General features: G+C 43.0%; 1 protein-coding gene and 1 non-coding gene across 2 annotated transcripts in view; both read right to left on the bottom strand.

Annotated features, from left to right (window-relative positions):
* The window catches only part of SH3RF2 (SH3 domain containing ring finger 2), a 144,467-nt gene that overhangs the window by 82,883 nt on the left and 40,366 nt on the right, over nt 1-21,218 (bottom strand). Inside the window, exon 3 of the mRNA XM_061151638.1 lies at nt 106-375. Within this exon, the coding sequence (XP_061007621.1) occupies nt 106-375 (270 nt within the window). The remainder of the gene's footprint in view (nt 1-105; nt 376-21,218) is intronic.
* Nucleotides 18,274-18,380, bottom strand: LOC133062949 (U6 spliceosomal RNA). The gene has a single exon (XR_009694268.1). It is a non-coding gene; the product is annotated as a U6 spliceosomal RNA (small nuclear RNA).

The raw sequence follows: 21,218 nt of genomic DNA, 5'->3' as shown, positions 1-21,218 counted from the left end.
AATGTAATTTTAAAAAATCAACAAATATTAAACAAACAACTTAAGTTCTGCCACAGCCTTTATGTGATCACTGGTGATCACTTTGGTGGCTGCCCAGAATCTCACCTTGAGGAAGGTCAGGCAGTCCTGGTTCTCACTCCTGTCCTTGTCACGAAGATCGAAGTTGTAGAGGGCCCGGCAGAGTGGGGGTGGCTGGGGCAGCTGCTTGATGACCTCCACGGAGCTGGCTGGGAAGACTCCACTGACTCCATTAATTTCCCCCTGGTACCAGTTCTCATCCAGCTGTCTTCGGAGGAGGATGACATCTCCCTTATTAAACCTCAGGTCACCGGGATTCTGCCCTCGGTAGTTGCATAAGGCCTTTGCTCGAGGCACCTGCAGTGACACAGATCAAGAAAATATGTATGGCTTAGAGGCTGGAGGGACCAAGGGGTCACATTAGGTACTAATTACAGAGTACCTTCCACGCACTAAGTGCCAGAGGTGGATTTCCTTGTTTGACCTTTGAGACAGACAGTATTACCCCCGTTTCTTAGGTGGAGAGACTGAGGCACAGAGGGTGTAATAACTCACTTAAGGTGGCACAGCTGGGAAATGGCGATAGGGGGCTTGAACTCAGACAATCTGATTTTAGAGACCCTGTTCTTAATCACTATGCAGGGAGCAGGACTTTGGACTTGACTGCAACTATGGGAACTTGAGTAAGACCGTGACTCTTGCTAGGAATACTGATTTTGAATTCTGGCTTCACCTCTTTGCTCCTGTGTGACTACAGTCAAGTTATTTCATCTTTCTTAAACCATGTTCACTTATAAGATGAAGTGATAACAATATCTACCTTATTAGAGTTGCTGTGAGGACTAAAGAATATTAATGATGCATTTGTGTATTGTTTCATATTTTGCATAGAATGTGCTCAATAGATGACACCTCTTAGAATGATCATCTGTAATGTAGGGCTACTGATATCAGTTCTATCTACTCCTCAGTGTTAATGGGAAGAAAACTGAGGTGAAAACTCCCTGAAAATAGAAAGTGCTATGTGAGAGTGATACACCATAATTTGTCTTTAGCCTTGTCTAGAAACTGAAAACCCCATGTGTGTTTGGATCTTTAGCAAGCACAACTAAGACAAATTAACAGTCAGAAATCAATCATCACTTAAAAAAAATCAGCTAAAGAACTGTTATTTGTCAAATCAGTTGTCAGTCTAAATAATTATTTCAGTCAAATACATTTTTTTTTCCTAATTGAAACTGGTTTCTCCACAGAGAAACGGTCTCACTCTGGTCTTGCTTGAAGTCAGTTTGACAAATGGGAAGTTCTAGTAACTTGGGTTTTATAGAAAGCCCTTCAGTGTCACCTGCAATTGTATTGTGTTTTCCTTAGTCATTGGGTGGAGTAGCCCCTCGGCTGGGGACAGTCTTGCTATTTATGAGGGGGAGGTAAGGAGACATTAATTCAGTTCTTCAAGGACCTTCTGAGTCTTCAATGTTCATTTAAAAATGAACTGCAAACAGCTTAGGGATCGAGATAAGACCTGAACAGCACCATATTGCTAATGGGATGGCAGACCAGTGCTTTTCTGCTGGTCCCTGGGGAGTTAGACAACCACAGGAACACAGCTCATCTGGTGGACAAATGAGCCAAGATGTATGTATTAGGAGGTTTAACCCAGTGTTGTGTATAAACAGAATCAGTTGAATAAATTATGATACACCCATAAAATGGAAAACTCTGCAATCATTAAAGTTGATGATGTTGATCTATAATTAACAACATTGAGAGTTACTCATATTGTTAAGTATAACAGAAGAGATTAAAAACAGTTACATACACTAGGCTTTCTTTATAAATATATATATGTATATATATTTATACATATATATATTTACCTGGGGAAAATGTTAGATGGCTGTACACTAACAGTTGAAAAGTGGTTATTTCTAAAAGGTGAGATTTTTGAATATTTAAAATAAAGTTCCCCTAAGTGCTTTGATGAGTTTTCTAACTTTTCTACAAGGGAGTAATTGTGTTGTCTATTAATATTGGATGGTAAAAAGAAAATGAATGAAGCTGGGGGATGAGAAGTGAAAGGCATGGGAGGAATTTAGGAAGAAACTAAGCCAAGCTAAGTAGGATTAACAAACCATGGAATTACCTTTTGGAGAAGCTGTTCCCTTACATGAGAAGTAAGCAGGAGGAAGCAGAATGATAGCAGAAGATTTCTGGGGAATGATCTAAATCTGTTAGACTCCCAGGGTGAGCTATATCAGGGAGTAACGGTTGTCAGTCTCTATGCCTTCTCTCAGTTTTATGTTGTAATATAAATCACATTTTTTCTGGGTACGTCAGCATCTGGCACACACAGGTCACATTTACCAGCTCTGCTGAAGCTGAAACTCCAATACTTTGGCCACTTGATTCGAAGAACTGACTCAGTGGAAAAGACCCTGATGCTGGGAAGGATTGAAGGCGGGAGGAGAAGGGGACGACAGAGGATGAGATGGCTGGATGGCATCACCGACTCAATGGACATGAGTTTGAGCAAGCTCTGGGAGATGGTGACGGACATGGAAACCTGGCACGCTGTAGTCCATGGGGTCGCAAAGAGTTGGACATGACTGAGCGACTGAACTGAACTCAACTGGCAGCTACATCTGGCCAAAAGGATATAAGAACATTTTAGGAAATGTCCTTACTGAGAGGGACTGACTTTCTTTTCCTTTCCTCCATTTTGTTATGGGGAATGTGGACATGATTGCTGGAGCTCTAGCTGCCATCTTGAACAATGAGGATGAAAGTCTCACCTAAAAAAGGGGGGAAGTAGTCTGCATTGTAGAGCTGCTAGGCAAGTCCTGGATTACTTTACTTCCCAATTTTTATCTGAAAGCTAAATGAACTTCCATCTTGCCTAATACACTGTCATTTTTGATTCATAAAAGAAAAGGAAAGCAAAGGAAGGAGGAATGAAAAATTAGGAAAAAAAAGAATTTAAGCCCTTTGACTTTGCATAATAAGGATGATATCAATAACTAATATTTATTGAGTGTTTCTTCCTATGTACCAGATACTGTGCTAAGCACTCCACAATATCTTTTATTTAATTCTTACCACCTGTGATTAGAAAACTGGGGATCAAAGAGGTTAAAAATTTGCCTAAGTTCATGAACTGTTTAGCTGCATTTTTATGACACTTTCCCACCCATCCAAGTTTGATGCCTCTGGTCTGAGTTACATTTTATTCTAACTAAAATAGGAGCAATGGAGATTCAATGTTGGTGTTGTAAATGGCCAAGTTGCTTTTTTCCTTTCTTTTCTGGAAGACATTCCCATACAAGTGGCTTATATATTTTAATGACCACTGAGCAAGTATATTAAACTAAAACTGCACAAACTGCTTAAATCTCTTTGAAAAGACATAAACTTTGAAACCCTGAGATAGTACTAATTGTCTGACCATCTTCATCTTATCTCCATCTCCCCTCAGCAGGGATAAAGGATTGTGGAAGCAGATTGTAAATTCTACTTTTAACATGAAAATATTTTTCATCACCTTTTCTCTTCATTCTCCCCTTTTATTCTCAGTTCTACATTCATACTTACAGTAAACATTGGCTTCTGTGTTGTAACGGTGGTGGAGGTAGGGGTAGGGATGGGGAAGAAGAAAGAGAGAGAATCTGAAGAGGGGAAGGAAATGAACATTTATTGTGGTTCTGGCAAGCCATAGAAATTTGTCTTATTGCCCTACTGTGGGCTTCCCAGGTGGATCAGTGGTAAAGAGTCCACCTGCAGTGTAGGAGACATAAGAGATGTGGGTTTGATCCCTGGGTTGGGAAGATCCCCTGGAGAAGGAAACGGCAACCCACTCTAGCATTCTTGCCTGGAAAATCCCATGGACAGAGGAGCCTGGCAGGATACTTACCATGGGGTTGCAATAGAGTCAGACACGACTTAGCGACTAAGCAACAACAATAATTGCACTTTCCCTGTAGTGTCTCATTCATATGATCTCAAAACCTGTGAAATAGTTTTATCTTAATTTTATCAATGACGAAACAGAAGTTCTGAGATGTTCAACGTTCAGGCAAAGTCACACAGCCAATGACCAGTGGCCCTGAGACTGACTTCCATTCATTTGACCTCAAAGCCCTGACTTTTGTTTCACCTAGTATGTTATCCATCATAAAATTCATTTGGGGTGTTGTTTTATAATCAAAATCTGAGCAGAGTTTGAATGTGATTTGCTTGCTGCTGGTCATATTAGCATGAATTATTGAACTCCAGAGCCCTCATGTAAAAGTTAAGCACCTGAAGAGACTCAGCTGGACCAGATTCTATCTGGTCCTCAAAGGTTCTCTCAAGGGAAAATGACTCCAAGTTCCACATAAGCCATCACCTGATGTATGGCTGGAAACAGCTTTTACCACCCTGTGGTATTGACAGGTGCAGGTGGGAGGGGCGATGAGGATAAAGTGAGTGTGGAGGTTTCAGAGTCAGGTCATAACCAAATGTTTTTCCTGGTGCTTTTCAAAAAGCCAGATAATCCAATGGAAGGCTGAGTGTGTGGCTAACAAGCTTTCCTTTTCTGAGATTCAAAAGGCTTAATAAGTCAATGTGCCAGTCTATTGATCTGTCACCTCAGTAGGGTCTGAAAGCCTGGAGGGCCATTCTTTGAGGGAAGATAAAGCATAGGACACTGAAATAAGGAAACAAGGGCATGCAGAGATATTTGTGGTAAAATTATGTTGCAGTATTTATGTGTGTTACTAGTAAAATGGCAGGCGCCCCTTCTCTGAGGATCCAGCGGTTTGGTCTCCATCTTCTCAGAGGCATGTCATTCACTCTGGTCACACCACATACACATGGGTATGTGGCCCAGGCTGGCCACTAATAAACTGAGTAAGGCCCTGTGGGGGCCTTTCTGGGGACAGGACTAACCCCTATTCAGTGCCATGTCCTCTGCTTTTTGTTTATATGAAAAAAGTTTTAGCCTCCTAAGGCTTCCCTGAGTTTCAGAAAACAAATTTAAGATGAAAAAATGCAGAAACAAGAACAGCCAAGTAAGACACAATAAATAGTTTAGCCATAACACGAAGTCAAGGACTTTTCGTTTCTCATCAAGCATGATAGGTAATATTCTGAGCCATGTCCTTGAGTTGTTTTATAGATACTAAAATCCCCATCAGGTGAAAAAAGTGATGACCACATACACATAGAACTCAGACTAGTCAAAACCAAAAGGTTGATGATGTTAACTCGCCAAATACCACCCAGTTACCTCTCCACCAACCAATCAGAAAAATATCCATGAGCTGATCAGGCATCCTGCAACCCTCTCCTTCATCTTGCTTTTAAAATCCCTTCCCCGAAATCCTTTGGGGAGTTGGGTCTTTAGAGCATTAGCCACCCATTCTCCCTGCTTGGTGTTCCGCAATTAATGCTGCCCTTTCCTCACCACGACCAATGTCAGTAGATTGGTTTTACCGTGTGGGTGAGTGGACCCAAGTTTGGCTCAGTAACAGAGTGCCCAAATCCTCCTGGTATAATGCTGGCACAGGGCAGGCATGTGTTCCAAATAGGGTCAGTTAGAATCTTCTTTGATGTGTGATATATAGACACCCAAGAAGAGAGTGTTTCTTTTGGATCATGAGCCTGGAGGTGGTGAGCCTTGGACTACCAGTGATAACATTTCCCAGACACCAGACACACCTTCTTGAATGAAGGTGCAGAAGGCAGAAGAACTAGCGATATCATGAGATAAACAGGTAACTATAATAGGTATTGATGGATAGAGCCTTGGCAATAAAATTTGAATGCCTACATCCAGCTACGACTCAAGGATACACAGTTAAATGAGATGATATTCTCAATGTATTGTTTATTATTGAAATTGCCTGGAATTGTTTTCTGACCCCTGAAACTGAAAATGTCTTGATTAATACATATTATAACCCTATAGACAGTAAAACTGCAAAACAGGGAAATAACCAAATGGCAGAATTCAAAAACAGCAGCAGGTCTATCTGCCAACGAGCTCTGAGCTTATTTCCAACTGGAAAATAAAGAAGGAGGCAGGTGGATTGATAACAGGGTAAGAGAAAAGGAGCCCAAATTGAGTGGAACCATCACAGAGAGTGCAGACAAGGGAAAAAGCTTTGCGGCAGTGAGCATTTAGCCTGCTCCTGGGTAACGAGCTGTTTACCATGCATGAGTGGCACTCCCCACTTGTTTAGAAAGAGGCTGGCCTGGTTCTCTACTCCTGGCATTGGGTGGGGCCAAAACCAACGTGCTGACCTAACAGCTTACCTCCCTGTGCTGGTCACAAGATGGCCCATCATGGGAGGATGGAGCCAAGAGAAAAACATCCTGGCCTTTGGCTCAAGTTGTCAGTCACCAGGCTATGAATTCCCTACCGGATAAATTAGGGTTCACGTCTGAAACACCTCTGAAATTCTATCTCTGAGGCCTGGACACCAACAGGTGTTTAATAAATGCTTGGTGAATGAATGAATTTGTGAATTAATCCAGAAACATCCAGGAATTGCCATTCTTGGAGGGAAAGAATGCATATTAGATTACTAATTATGACTGATAATAATTATTTGAAAGATCTATTGGCATGAGCTAGAAAATAAAAAAAAAAAGGAGAGTTGGGGTCCTATTTTCCAAATTGCCCTGAATTGTAACAATTTAGTGCTACACATACTCAGAAAGGGTTCCATACTCAAATAGGCTCAGGAATCACTGAGTTGAACAAAGTCATACAGGCTTGTTTGCTGGCAGGCTTCTCAGAAGCTCCACTCCGCTAGTGTGACTTCGTGTTGCCATCTGAACCACTTTGCAGATTGGCAGGACAGGCCCGGGGAATGCTGGGTAAAGTAAACGTAATTTCCCCGGTGACTTCACTCTGCTCACGAGGCAAAGGGTCAAGCTGACTGGCCTGGTCCTCACTTCCTAGTTGCTTTCTTGGCCAGCTGAGCCATCCTGCCTCCTTCCCTCATGGTGACAATCCTTTGGGAGCAGATATCAGAGGCAAGGAAGTACATTTAAGAACGTGTTTGCTGGCCCTTGTGCTCATGTATCTCTGGTGAGGAGGGAGACCCCCACCCACCCAGCACTCACTCAACAACATCATATCTGGCTGGCCCTGATAAATCCCAGACCATCTGTTGCTGGGGGATTGAGATCACCAGAAGGTCTGAATCCGGACATTCCTATCTGAGGCCAGGCTTATGAGACATACTATGAGAATTTCTTTTTATCATAGGGAATTTCACTTGTTCAGGGAGTGGTACTAGGGTGCAATAGAACACATATGTTAAAGTCAAGGAAGACGTTGGTTTGCATTCTGGCTTTGGTAACTGTGGCCAAATCACTTAGCCTTCTTGATTCTTAGTATGGATCATTCATACTTTGGGGCTAATACTAATACTTCTTTGTGTAGTAAACTCGGTAAATCTGTGTTAGCCAAACTCTGCAGATTCCAGTGGAAGATTTGGCCCATTCACCTGACATAACCTCTAAGTTCCTGGAAAATCCTGCCTGACAAGAGGAACTGTTTGCTTGGAGCCTTGGGACATAGCAGATAGTCTAAGTGAACAATGTGATTTATGTTGGGGGAGAGGTTGGGTTATGCAGTAAAATCTTGACCTCTGGAGGGGCTAGAGACTAAGGTCAACTGCATGGGAAGCCAGTGACACCTACCTGACTGACCCCCCAATAAGAACCCTGGACATAGAGTCATGGGCAAGCTTCCTTGGTTGGCAGTACTTCATGTGTGTTGTCATGCACTGTTACAGGGAGAAATAAATGCTGTCTGTGCCAGGTCTCTCCCAGATTCTATCCTATGTGCTTTTCTTTTTTTTCATTTCTGACTTTAGTCTGTAACCTTTCACTGTAATAAACTGTAACTGCATATAAGGGGGTTCTCTAATGGCTTAGATGGAAAAGAATCTGCCTGCAATGTGGAAGACCTAGATTGGGAAGATCCCTGGATTGGGAAGATCCCCTGGAGAAGGGAATGGCCACACACCCTAGTATTCTTGGCTGGAAAATCCCATGGACAGAGGAGCCTGGCGGGCTATGTATAACAGATTTGCTCAGTTCTGTGAGCACTTCTAGGGAATTACTGAATCCTGAGGATTCTTGGGGACCCTGAACACACTTTCTCATGGGTTTGCTGAGAGACCTAATGAGATAAATTAAACAATGAGTAAAATTCTTAGCAAATAAGAAGTATTTAAATTAGAATGCTTGGAGATTTTTTGCTCAAAGGAGGAGAGGGGAGTAATGAGCTTGCTGTTATACCTTCTGGACTGACTTTTCCAGTCCTACGTCTTACTCTTTCTTTCAAGAAGTATCTTTTTAAAATATTTATTTGGCTATACCAACTCTTAGTTGTGGCACATGGAATCTTTCAGTTGTGGCTTGTGAACTCTCAGCTGTGACACGCAAACTCTTAGTTGCAGCATGTGGGATCCAATTTCCTGACCAGGGATCGAACCTGGACTACTTGTATCGGGAACACAGAGTCTTAGCCACTGGGCCAGCAGGGAAGTCCCTTACGTATTTTTGAGTGCCAACTATGCCAGGTGTTGTCTAGTTGTAGGGGGACACAAAGATCAAACTTATAAGTAAACAATTATGTACATAACTAGAAGTTGGAGTGTTATAGAGGAGAATAGGGAGGTGAGAGACACTGAGGAATAGAAGGTGAACCAGTGCAAGGAAGATTCTTATTATTGGCTCTATAGCTAAACATCTCCATTGTAAAGCAATTATCCTCCAATTTAAAAAATGTCTCTTCTGTCCTGTGACTTCTGTCATGTATCTCTCTCCTCTTTCCCTGAAGTCTTCTGTCTCAGGCCTCTCCTGCTTCTGGGCAGAGAGCTGGGAGGGTGCAGACCCACGTCTGCCTTCTGTATCTCCAGCCACTGTGAGTCAGTGGGCATGGCATTTCTTTCTTTCCCCCTAATCAAATATCAATCAGGCACCCGGAACATGCCAGCCTTCTTTCCCCTGGTCCCTCCTGCCTCCTTCCTGAGTTATCAGGGATCCTAAAGCAGGAATTAAATTAAATTCACCCATTCCAGCCCATTTTAGTTCGCTGATACCTAAAATGTTGATGTTCACTCTTGCCAGCTCCTCTTTGACCACTTCTGATTTACCTTGATTCATGGATCTAACATTCCAGGTTCCTATGCAACATTGCTCTTTATAGCATCAGACTTTACTTTCATCACCAGTCACATCCACGACTGGGTATTGTTTTCGCTTTGGCTCCATCTCTTCATTCTTTCTGGAGTTATTTCTCCACTGATCTCCAGTAGCATGTTGGGCACCTACCGACCTGGGGAGTTCATCTTTCAGTGTCATATCTTTTTGCCTCTTCATACTGTTCATGGGGTTCTCAAGGCAAGAATACTGAAGCGGTTTGCCATTGCCTTCTCCAGGGGACCATGTTTTGTCAGAACTCTCCACAATGACCCATCTGTCTTGGGTGGCCCTACATGACATGGCTCATAGTTTCATTGAGTTAGACAAGGCTGTGGTCCATATGGGGGCTTCCCTGATAGCTCAGTTGGTAAAGAATCCACCTGCAATGCAGGAGACCCTGGTTTGATTCCTGGTTTGGGAAGATCCCCTGGAGAAGGGATAGGTTACCCACTTGAATATTCTTGGGCTTCCCTTGTGGCTCAGCTGGTAAAGAATCCACTTGCAATGTGAGAGACTTGTGTTTGATCCCTGGGTTAGTTTGATTAGTTTTTTGTGATTGTGGTTTTCATTCTGTCCATGCCTGAAAAGGAAAAGAGGCTTATGGGAGCTTCCTGATGGGAGAGACTGACTATGGGGGAAACTGGGTCTTGTTCTGATGGGCGGGGCCATGCTCAGTAAATCTTTAATCCAATTTTCTGTTGATGGGCAGGGCTCTGTTCCCTCCCTATTTGACTTGAGATAAAACTTTGGTGGAAGTAATGAAGATAATAGCAACTTCCTTCAAAAGGTCTCCTGTATACACTGCCGCACTCAAAATCATTGCAGATGATGACTGCAGCCATGATTGCTCCTTGGAAGAAAAGCTATGACCAACCCAGGCAGCTTATTAGAAAGCAGAGATATTACTTTGCTGACAAAGCTCCGTCTAGTCAAAGCTATGGTTTTTACAGTAGTCATGTATGGATGTGAGAGTTGGAATACAAGGAAAGCTGAATGCCAAAGAATTGATGCTTTTGAGTTGTGGTGTTGGAGAAGACTCTTGAGAGTCCCTTGGACTGCAAGGAGATCCAACCAGCCCATCCTAAAGGAAATCAGTCCTGAATATTCATTGAAGGACTGATGCTGAAGCTGAAACTCCAATACTTTGGCCACCTGATGCAAAGAACTGACTCTTTGGAAAAGACCCTGATGCTGGGAAAGATTAAAAGTGGAAGGAGAAGGGGATAACAGAGGATGAGATGGTTGGATGGCATCACCGACTTGATGGACATGAGTCTGAGCAAACTCCAGGAGTTGGTGATGGACAGGGAAGCCTGGTGTGCTGCAGTCCATGGGGTCACAAAGAGTCAGACACGACTGAGTGAACTGAACTGAAAGCAGGAAAGGGCTTCCCTGGTAGCTCAGCTGGTAAAGAATCTGCCTGCAATGCAGGAGACCCTGGTTCGATTCCTGGGTTGGGAAAATCCCCTGGAGGAGGTCATGGCAACCCACTCCAGTATTTTTGCCTGGAGAATCCCCGTGGACAGAGGAGCCTGGCAGGCTACAGTCCATGGGGTTGCAAAGAATCAGACATGACTGAGCGACTAAGCACAGCACAGCAAAGCAGAAAAAGGGGGAAGAAAGCAGGAGTTCACAGCAGTGGTCAGAGACAGAACCACCCACAACCAGCAGCCTCTTTTCAAGGTCACTATTAGCATGCTTTCATTTTTCCTTCCAAACATTTCTCTGAGATTGCTTTGGGGGTGATTTCATCCCCCCAGCACAGGAAGTAATCCCCAACATATTCATAGCCATATCCCTGGCTCCTGACATCAGCTGGTTTTTGATACACAGCTTGGGGCTGCTTTTGAGATGAGCGGGGTCTCTGGTCCTGAAGCTGTTGGTGGCCTTGTCTTCCTCCAGGTAGGGCACAGGGGACCTTGGAGGAAAGGCTGGAGGTGTGTGGGAGCCTGAAAGACAAAGGGAGGAGCCATCTCACCCATTCTGGGGGGCCATTCTGCCCTCATTCATTTTTCCCATTCCCCGAGAGAGCTTTTCCTGTAGGTGTGGTGCTTGGTTTATGAGTGTCTTTCCATATGGTTTGAGAAGCTGAGCCCAAGCCACCACACAGAGGGAGGAAAGATGAGTCAAATGGCCTTCCCACCATCACTGCCACTACTCCCCTGGGGGGGAAGCTTTGCTCACATGTACACTGGCTTTCTCCCCCAGGTTCTTTCTATCTTTTGCCTCCGCGTGGAGGTTTCTGGAGTGGAAGGAGCAATGACGCAGTTAAACAGCACAGTGTTTCTGATCACAGAGCTGTCTGGTCTGGGCACTGGAGGTGGCCCCAAGATGTGACACCCAACTTATAGACTTGGTCCTTGAAGCACTGCACCTCTCTGGGCCTCTGTTTCCTTAACTGCAAAGCGAAGAAGGTGAATTTTACCTTTCCTTCCAATGCTCATGATAATGGGAGATTAAGTGGATGATTAAAGCTCCAGGAGGATCTCTGTTTTTTCCCTTTTTTATTAAACTTTTAATTTTGTATTGGAGTGTGGCCGATTAACAATGTTGTGATAGTTTCAGGTGGACAGAAAAGGGACTCAGCCATACATATGTACATATCCATTCTCCCCTACACTCCCTCCCATTTGGGCAGCCACATGACATTGAGCAGAGTTCCCTCTTAGAGGAACTACTTTAGAATATACCAGAATATACCAGAAATAAGGGCAATGGATGAGACAAAACCAGATTGGCAAAATGTTGCTAGCCATTGAAGAGTCATGGGTAGAGGCACTTTATTCCACCACTCTCTCTGCTCTCGTGTATGTGTTCCTCCAGAGAATGGCTGGTGAGTAAAGGTGCCACACGGGATAGGATGTGAAAAGGAATGAAGGGATGTGAGCGCCCCAGACCCTCGGGGAAAGTGACTTTGGCAAGCGGGGCTGAAGTGGCTGGGCTTGTCTTCTGCTGTCCCAAAGTTACATCTGGGTTTCAAATGCTTTACTTCTTAATCTCCCTCCTTTCAGCCCCGGGTGTTTTTGCGTATGTGTGCCCACTCAGACGTATTGGCATCTTAATCTGGTGATACCCAAAGAAAAAGTCTGCATGACCTTTGCTGAAAATAGACAGCCCTGGGAAGTTAGAAATCTCCGCTCTCAGTTCAGCTGTCCCTGAGACAAGACTGTCACCACCAGGACCTTCTGCACCTCTGCAGTTGTGTCTGCCTCTTTGAAATCAAACTTCACAGCATCCCTCTCCTTTTTATCAAATGGAACAGATGTGACCTTAGAGGAGAGTACCCTGCTTGCCTACAGAGCTGGACCTGATGTTAGGAGTGAGTGACTGGACATCAGAGAAATACTGAAGACCCACAAGTCGCCTGTCACACTGGGCCCTGGATCATTGGAGTGGGAAGCTTGAATTTAGGGAAATCCTCTGAACGTCCCTGAGAAATAGAAACTGCTTCTGAGGGCTAAGCCATAGAAGTATTCCAGCAGTTATTTGCAATCATATTCCCAATAAGATAAAGTCTGTAGTCTTCCTAGGAATATGAGATGTTGCAGAATACATGGATGGTTGTTTTTTCCATAAGGTCTTGTCAAATAGATGCCAATGTCTTTGGCATGGAGTCTATGTCTTCTGCATCTCGGTCTCTGGGAAGCCTTTGCTGTCTCATCCCACAAGGCTGAGTTGAGCCTCCTTTTCTGTGGGCCACTGCACCCTACACTTCCCCCAGCACAACACTCATCCCCCTGTGTCGTAACTGCCGGTTTACTTGTCTGCTGTCCACCAGATTTGAGCTCTGCCTCAGCACGGTCTACAATTTGTCCATCTTTATACTTCCCATGGGCTTCCCAGGTGTCAGTAGAGGTAAAGAACCCTCCTGGCAATGCAGTAGATGTAAAGAGGTGCAGGTTTGATCCCTGAGTTGGGAAGATCCCCTGGAGAAAGGCATGACAACCCACTCCAGTATTCTTGCCTAGAGAATTTCATGAATAAAAGAGCCTGGCGGGCTACTGTCCACAGAGTCACAAAGAGTCAGACATGACCGAAGCACCATGGTGTGTACAAAGCAGTCACACCTGTCAAAGCAACGCCATCGACTTATTATTCAACACAAATGGACTGAAAACCTACACTAGTTAGACAGATGCTGTCTCTGCATTTACGGGACTTACATTCTAGAGGCACCTAGTAACTCAATATTTGTATTTGTTGAATGAAAGCATCTGTTGGATGAATGAAAGAATGAATATTAGGCCACACCACTGCCACTTAAATTCAACTCCAACCTTGATATTTTGCTGTCTCTGCTCCTGACATAAAATTCTAGCAGGCCCAACTAGCTATTTTTCCAGGATTGAAGAGTATCCAGGCATGCTAGCCACAGATAAAAACAGTATTTCTCTAGGTCATCCTTAAAAAAAGCCCCCATTACTTGAAATGTGCTTTGAGCTATGTCCGTGTCCCCATTTTGCCAATGTATACCTGCTTTGGAGCCTCCTACAGCTAAAGACTTTTTCTTGCCTACATGTCCTCTTCATCAAGGGTCTAATCTCCACTGCAGGAAGCCATGATGAGTGACAAAAAAATGCCAGCTGGCAGCCCCAGGAAAGGGAGCAGAAGGGAGCAAGGAGGTATCTTTTTCTGCCTATTCAGAACATTGAAGTCCAATTTCTCGCTGGCCATATGAGCCAAAGACAGTGGCTCCCAGCAGCTGTTGATCTGAGAGGCTCCGGTCCCAGCCCTGTGACCCGGGCGTCACTGGCACTCCTCATCCACGTCTGAGAGCAGGCTGGCATGAAAGGGTGGCCCTGCTGTTCTCTTCCGTGAGGGCTGGATTTGGGTGGGCCAGCTTCAGATAGAAAAAAATGAGAGACCCATGCTGTGAAGAATCTTTCTGGTTGTGGATGGACATTCCTTGATAATCGCTGCCCCAGGGTTCCTCGTGTTCCCATCCCTTTCTTCCTCATCTTGGTGGTGTTCTGGTTAACGAGCTCTCCAACAAAGGGGAAAAGATGGCTTTGATTTGTAGTGTTTGCCAATTTCCATGATGTAAATACCCTAGCTGGGCTACCAACCTGGCATCGCTGAACATGGACTTGGGAAGACAGGAGATGTGTGTTATTGCCTTTCGTGGGCCCAGAGGAGCTGAGTTCAATGCCGTGACATAGCGTGATGCCAGGACATAGCTCTCTAATTCACACTGGCTCCAGGGGTAAAAGACTATACAGACCAGTACAGTTTTCTTTCTGCAACTGGGACTTTAGGATATGGGTGGTAAAATACTCCTGCATCTGTTAGGTCACTGGGCTCTAACCATCACGCTGCATGGTTAGAGTTATGCTTATTTGGCGAGGAAGAAATCAAGGCACAGGAAGCTCGGACCGGCCTCAGCTCCCAGAGCTGGCTTTGCTCAGTCCCTGTCTCTCCGCTCTTCACCCTGGTCGTTCTCCTCCCACCCTGACCACTGCGGCCCAACCGCATCGTCCTGTACTGCCAATGCCACATGCACGCTTACTTCTAATGTTCTTCCAGGATGTTCTTTCAGCATTCCACCCTCTTCTTCTCCTGCCCAACCGCTACTTCACTTTTAGGTCTCAGCTTAAACTGTGTGTCCATGAAAGTCCATGTCAGGGGCAGGGATCTCTTTGAGGTACTTTAATGACACTCCCTAGCACCACCCCCATCACGGTGTTGTTCAAATGGCTTGTTTATGAATCTGCTTCCTCCAAGACTGTAAACTTGGTGAGGGCAGAAACTTTTTTTTAAAGTTTTTGTTTTATATTGGAGTACCGTTGATTAAAAATGTTGTGATAGTTTCAGGTGTACAACAAAGTGATTCAGTTAGATATGTGTCTTTTCTTTTTCAAATTCTTTTCCCATTTAGGTAGTTAATAGTATTGAGCAGACTTCCCTTTGCTGTACAGTAGATCCTTGTTGGTTATCCATTTTAAATATAGCAGTGTGTACATGTCCATCCCACACTGAGGGCAGAAACTTTTATTGGGTTCACCATTGATCCTAGTGCCAAACACAGTCTATGGCCCAATAAGTATTTTTAGAATGAATGAACCCATGAACGATGGTCTCCTAACCCTACACTCACAGAATGTTTTGCTTTCCACACTATTTCCTACCAGGATCCCCAGAGAATCCATTTTCTCATAGATTGGTTGAGGCTTTCTCAGGATTCTGGTATGGGGTTTCTGCTAGAAAGCATAGCCAGCCAGACTGCTCGCCGTCCAGAGCAGCCGCACCCCTCCCCGCCCCGGGCTCTGCCTAGTGTCACTGAAACAAGCTGAGAAACCTGTTTGGTGTGCTCTGAAATGTGCTCGTTACACACATGCCAAGACAAAGACACAAGGCAGGAAGAAGATTCCAGACAGAAGCACCTGCCCCTCTGGGAAAGGAAGAATGGTCGGGAGTATTCTGGAACCAGCACGCCCTAGAACTGCAAGCCTGAGCCTTCTGGCTTAGCCTTGATTCCCTCAATTTCCCTCTGAGGAGGCAGGGTAGGGTCAGGGCTGCTAGTGCGCTGGGAGCTGCTGACCTTCTAGCATCACGGAATCTCGTAGGTAGCTGCGTGTCTCATTGCAAACATAAGATCACTGTCTGTAAACACAGGTGGCTGCCACTTAAAACAGGCAGGGGTGGTCTGGCACATGTGAGTGACTTCTCATATTACTTAAGCCTGCCTACTAATGCAAACTTTGGGGTGGGCATCTTTGATCTTGAGCACAAATGAGGAAAAAATAATTAAACAGTCATAGAGGATATGACGATGTCTCTAGAAGCATTCTGTCCAAATGTCTGTCTGTGATGATGGAAATGTGCTATTCTGTACTGTCCAATACAGTATCCACCAGCCACACATGATTACTGAGTACTGCCATATGGCTGTTGTGAAGGAGGAACTGGATTTTAGATTTTATTGATTTTTAATTCATACAAATGTAAATAGCCACATGTGGCTAGTGGCTATGATACTGGACAGCACAGCTCTGGATATAACAGTTAAAAGAAATACAGAAAGGGAAATTCCCTGGTGGTCCAGTGGTTAAGACTCTGTGCTTCACTGCGGAGGGCACAATCTTGATTCTGGTTGGGGAACTAGGATCCCACAAGCTGCGTGGTGTGGCCAAAAAAAAAAAAAAAGAGAGAGCGAGAAATACAAAGAACTGAAGAACATATTAAATGACACAACAAGGATGCAATAAAAAAATTCAAAAAGTGGGAAACTATAAGACAAATGACCGAATTCCTCTAATGAGAGATAAGAGAAAGTGTTGTATATGTGTGTGAAATAGAGAGATTAAAAGACATGTAAGAAGTATATCAATCAAGTGGTAATGTGTGGTCATTGGTGGATCCGGATTCAAACAACACAATCATTAAAAACTTGTGAGACACAAGAAGCTCAAACCAGTGCTCTGTGACAACCTAGAGAGGTGGAATGGGGTGGGAGGTGGGAGAGAGGTTCAAGAAGGAGGGGACACATATACCTATGGCTGATTCATATTGATATATGACAGAAACCAACAGATTACTGTAACACAATTATCCTTCAATTAAAAATAAGTAAATTAAAAACAAACTTCTGAGGCAATTTGGGAAATCTGAACACTAATTGGATTTTTGATGATATCAAGGAATTTTTAGATGTGATAATGGTATTGAGGCTATTTTTTTTTTTTTCTTGAGGCTATGTTTTAAAAAAGAATCCTTCCTTATTTTTTTAAGCTGTTTTTTTCATTTATTTTTATTAGTTGGAGGCTAATGACTTTACAATATTACTTTGCCATACATCGACATGAATCAGCCATGGATTTACATGTGTTCCCCATCCTGAACCCCCTCCCCCCTCCCTCCCCATCCCATCCTCTGGGTCATCCCAGTGCGTCAGCCCCGAGCACTTGTCTCACGCATCCAACCTGGACTGGTGATCTGTTTCACACCTGATAATATACATGTTTCAATGCTATTCTCTCAGATCATCCCACACTCGCCTTCTCCCATACAGTCCAAAAGTCTGTTCTGTATATCTGTGTCTCTTTTTCTGTTTTGCATATAGGATTATCGTTACCATCTTTTAAAATTCCATATATATGCGTTAGTATACTGTATTGGTGTTTATCTTTCTGGCTCACTTCACTCTGTATAATGGGCCCCAATTTTATCCATCTCATTAGAACTGATTCAAATGTATTCTTTTTTAATGGCTGAGTAATATTCCATTGTGTATATGTACCATCCATTCGTCTGCTGATGGGCATCTAGGTTTCTTCCATGTCCTGGCTATTATAAACAGTGCTGTGATGAACATTGGGGTGCACGTGTCTCTTTCAGATCTGGTTTCCTCAGTTGTGTATGCCCAGGAGTGGGATTGCTGGGTCATATGGCAGTTCAATTTCCAGTTTTTTAAGGAATTCCACACTGTTCTCCATAGTGGCTGTACTAGTTTGCATTCCCACCAACAGTGTAAGAGGGTTCCCTTTTCTCCACACCCTCTAAAGCATTTATTGCTTGTAGACTTTTGCATAGCAGCCATCCTGACTGGCATGTAATGGTACCTCATTGAGGTTTTGATTTGCATTTCTCTGATAATGAGTGATGTTGAGCATCTTTTCATGTTTGATAGCCATCTGTATGTCTTCTTTGGAGAAATGTCTGTTTAGATCTTTGGCCCATTTTTTGATTGGGTCATTTATTTCTCTGGAATTGAGCTGCAGTTGCTTGTATATTTTTGAGATTAATCCTTTGTCTGTTGCTTCGTTTGCTATTATCTTCTCCCATTCTGAAGGCTGTCTTTTCACCTTGCTTATAGTTTCCTTTGTTGTGCAAAAGCTTTTAAGTTTCATTAGGTCCCATTTGTTAATTTTTGTATTTATTTCCAATATTCTGGGAGGTGGGTCATAGAGGATCTTGCTGTGATTTACGTCGGAGAGTGTTTTGCCTATGTTCTCCTCTAGGAGTTTTATAGTTTCTGGTCTTACATTTAGATCTTTAATCCATTTTGAGTTTATTTTTGTGTATAGTGTTAGAAAGTGTTCTAGTTTCATTCTTTTAAAAAATATAGAACGCTTCACGAATTTGCATGTCATCCTTGCGCAGGGGCCATGCTAATCTTCTCTGTATCATTCCAATTTTAGTATATGTGTTGCCAAAGTGAGCACAAGAATCCTTATCTTTTAAAGGCACCTATTGAGATGTGCACAGATAAATGAAGAGGATACATGAATTTTATCTCAACTTCATGTAGTGGAAGGGGAAAGCAGGGTATAAGTGAAATAAGACTGGATAATCGTGGAAGCCAAGTGATGACTACACAGCAGTTCAGCATTATTATTTTGTGGTTTTTATATTAAGAAACTTTCATAATAAAAAGTTTTAGGGGTCTAAACAGCAAAGTGATTCAGTTATATATATATATATGTATATAAACATACATACATATACATTCTTTTTTATATTTTTTCCATTATAGTTTATTACAGGATATTGAATATAGTTCTCTGTGCTATAGAGTAGGACCTTGTTGTTTATCCATCGTACACACAATAGCTTGCACATGCTGACCCCATATCCCCACTCATTCCTCTTCCAATCCTCCCCCTTGGCAACCACAAGTCTGTTCTCTATGTCCATGAGTCTGTTTCTGTTTCATAGTTAGGTTCATTTGTGTCATATTTTAGATTGCACATATAAGTGATATTATATGGTATTTGTTTTTCTCTTTCTGACTTCACTTACTATGATAATCTCTAGTTGCATCTGTGTTGAGGCAAATGGCATTATTGCATTATTTTTTACGGCTGAGTAGTATTCCATTGCATATATGTACCACATCTCTGTTCATCTGTCAATGGACATTTAGGTCGTTTCCATGTCTTGACTATTGTGAATAGTGCTGCTATGAACATAGAGGTGCATGTATCTTTTTAAATTAGAATTTTGTCTGGATATAAACCCAGAAATGGGATTGCTGGATCATATGATAGCTCTATTTTTAGTTTTCTGAGGAACCTCCATACTGTTCTCCATAGTACCAACTTACAATCCCACCAACGATGTAGCGGTTCCCTTTTCTCCACACTCTCTCTAGCATTTATAGCTTTCAGAATTTTTGATGATGGCCATTCTGACTGGTGTGAGGTGGTACCTCATTGTAGTTTTGATTTGCATTTCTCTGATAATGAGCAATATTGTGTGCCTTTACATAAGGCACCTTCATTTTTGAATACCTTCTCAATTTCACATTGAGAAGTCAATTTGGATACACTGATCAAGATTTAAACTGGGTGTTTTTTGTTTTTTGCCCCAGAAATCCTAGTTCTAGGAATTTTTCCTTCAGACATATGGGAGAATCTATAAAAGATTATGGAGTGGGGAATCATTTATAAGAGTGAAGAATTGGAAATAGTCTAAATGTCCTTCAGTCATGAAGTGGTTAAATAAATGCTGGCATGTAGCCAATGAGGAGTGCTAAACAGCTTGAGAGAGGATGCAATAGATTGGTATGGACCACTATCAGAAAGATGTCCATGATATGTTTTTAGGTAAAAAAGAAAAGAAAATTGCAAAAAAAAAAAAATGTGTGTACTATGATCCAATAGAAAACTACATACTTGTTGCTGTTTAGTCACTAAGTTGTGTCTGACTCTTTTGCCACCCCATGGATGTAGACCACCAGGCTCCTCTGTCCATGGGATTTCTAAGGAAAGAATATTGGAGTGGGTTGCTATCTCCTCCAGGGGATCTTCACAACCTAGGCATTTAACTTGCGTCTCCTCTGTTGGCAGGTGAATTCTTTTGCCACTGAGCCACCAGGGAAGCCCACACATGTGTATAAATACATATTTTATCAGGGTGTAAGCACAGAAAAAGCCTGAGGGAAAACTATATGAAATTGGGGAGGGGAGGAGCTTAAAGAAGTACCACGAATAATAAACAGCTGGCTTTTCCATCAGACAATCTGGCTGCTCTGGTCTGAATGTTGTGTCCCTCAAAAATTTTTATGTTAAAATCCTAACCCTCAAAGATGATAGAATTAGGATGTGGGGCTTAGCAAGGTGCTTAGCTCATGAGGATGGAGCCTTCATGAACAAGATTAGTGTTTTTGTAAAAAGGACTCCACAGAACTCCCTAGCTCTTCTGCCATATGAGGACAGAAAGGAGAAGACCTGAACTATGAACCAGGAAGAGGGCTATCACCAGAACAAGACCAGGCTGGTGCCTTGATTGTAAACTTCCCAGCCTCCAGAACTGTGGGAAAGAAATTTCTGTGGTTTATAAGCTGCCTGGTCTGTGGTATTTGTTACAGCAGCCTGAATGCCCTGACATTGGCCCTTGTTCCCAGAAGAAAATGAAGGCAGCGTCTGTGACCAAGAAGTTTCTTTGGTTAAGTTCAGTGGTTCAGTGGTTAAGACTCTGTGTTTCCAATGCAAGGGAGCATGTGTTCAATCCCTGGCCAGGGAGCTAAAATCCCACATCAGTGCAGCACAGCCAAAAAAAAAAAAGTTTGTTTTTATGGTGATAATAGCTACCAGTTACTGAGTGACATCCTGTGCCTAGCATGGTGCTAAGAAGTCTATACACATGTCTCTCACCTACAGGCTCTGAAGTCAAGCTCCGATTCTCCCACTTCCTAAGTGTGGGACCATGGACACTTCAGCTGTTTCCTCATAAATAAAATAGAAGGGAAAATAGTACCTAACTCATGGTTATGAGAATTCAGTGACATAAGGCATATTAAGTGCCTGGCACATATAAGTATCTCATTATTGTCTTTCTTTAGCATTTCAACAAGTTTACAAGGTAAATACTAAATTCATCCATTTGACAGATGCGAAAACTGAGTCTTAGAGGCAGTGGTGATCTGGCACCAGCTTGCATGGGTTTATGAGGGCTAATTGTTAAATTTTCATGAAGTTTTTGAGTTGGTTGACCATCATGCAGGTAGCTTGAAATTAGCTGAGATGGGAGTATGTACACCATGGAAATCAGCAAACACT

The sequence above is a fragment of the Dama dama genome, chromosome 9 (assembly GCF_033118175.1).
Source record: "Dama dama isolate Ldn47 chromosome 9, ASM3311817v1, whole genome shotgun sequence".
Taxonomy (NCBI): domain Eukaryota; kingdom Metazoa; phylum Chordata; class Mammalia; order Artiodactyla; family Cervidae; genus Dama; species Dama dama.
This window is presented reverse-complemented; position numbering and strand designations above follow the sequence as displayed.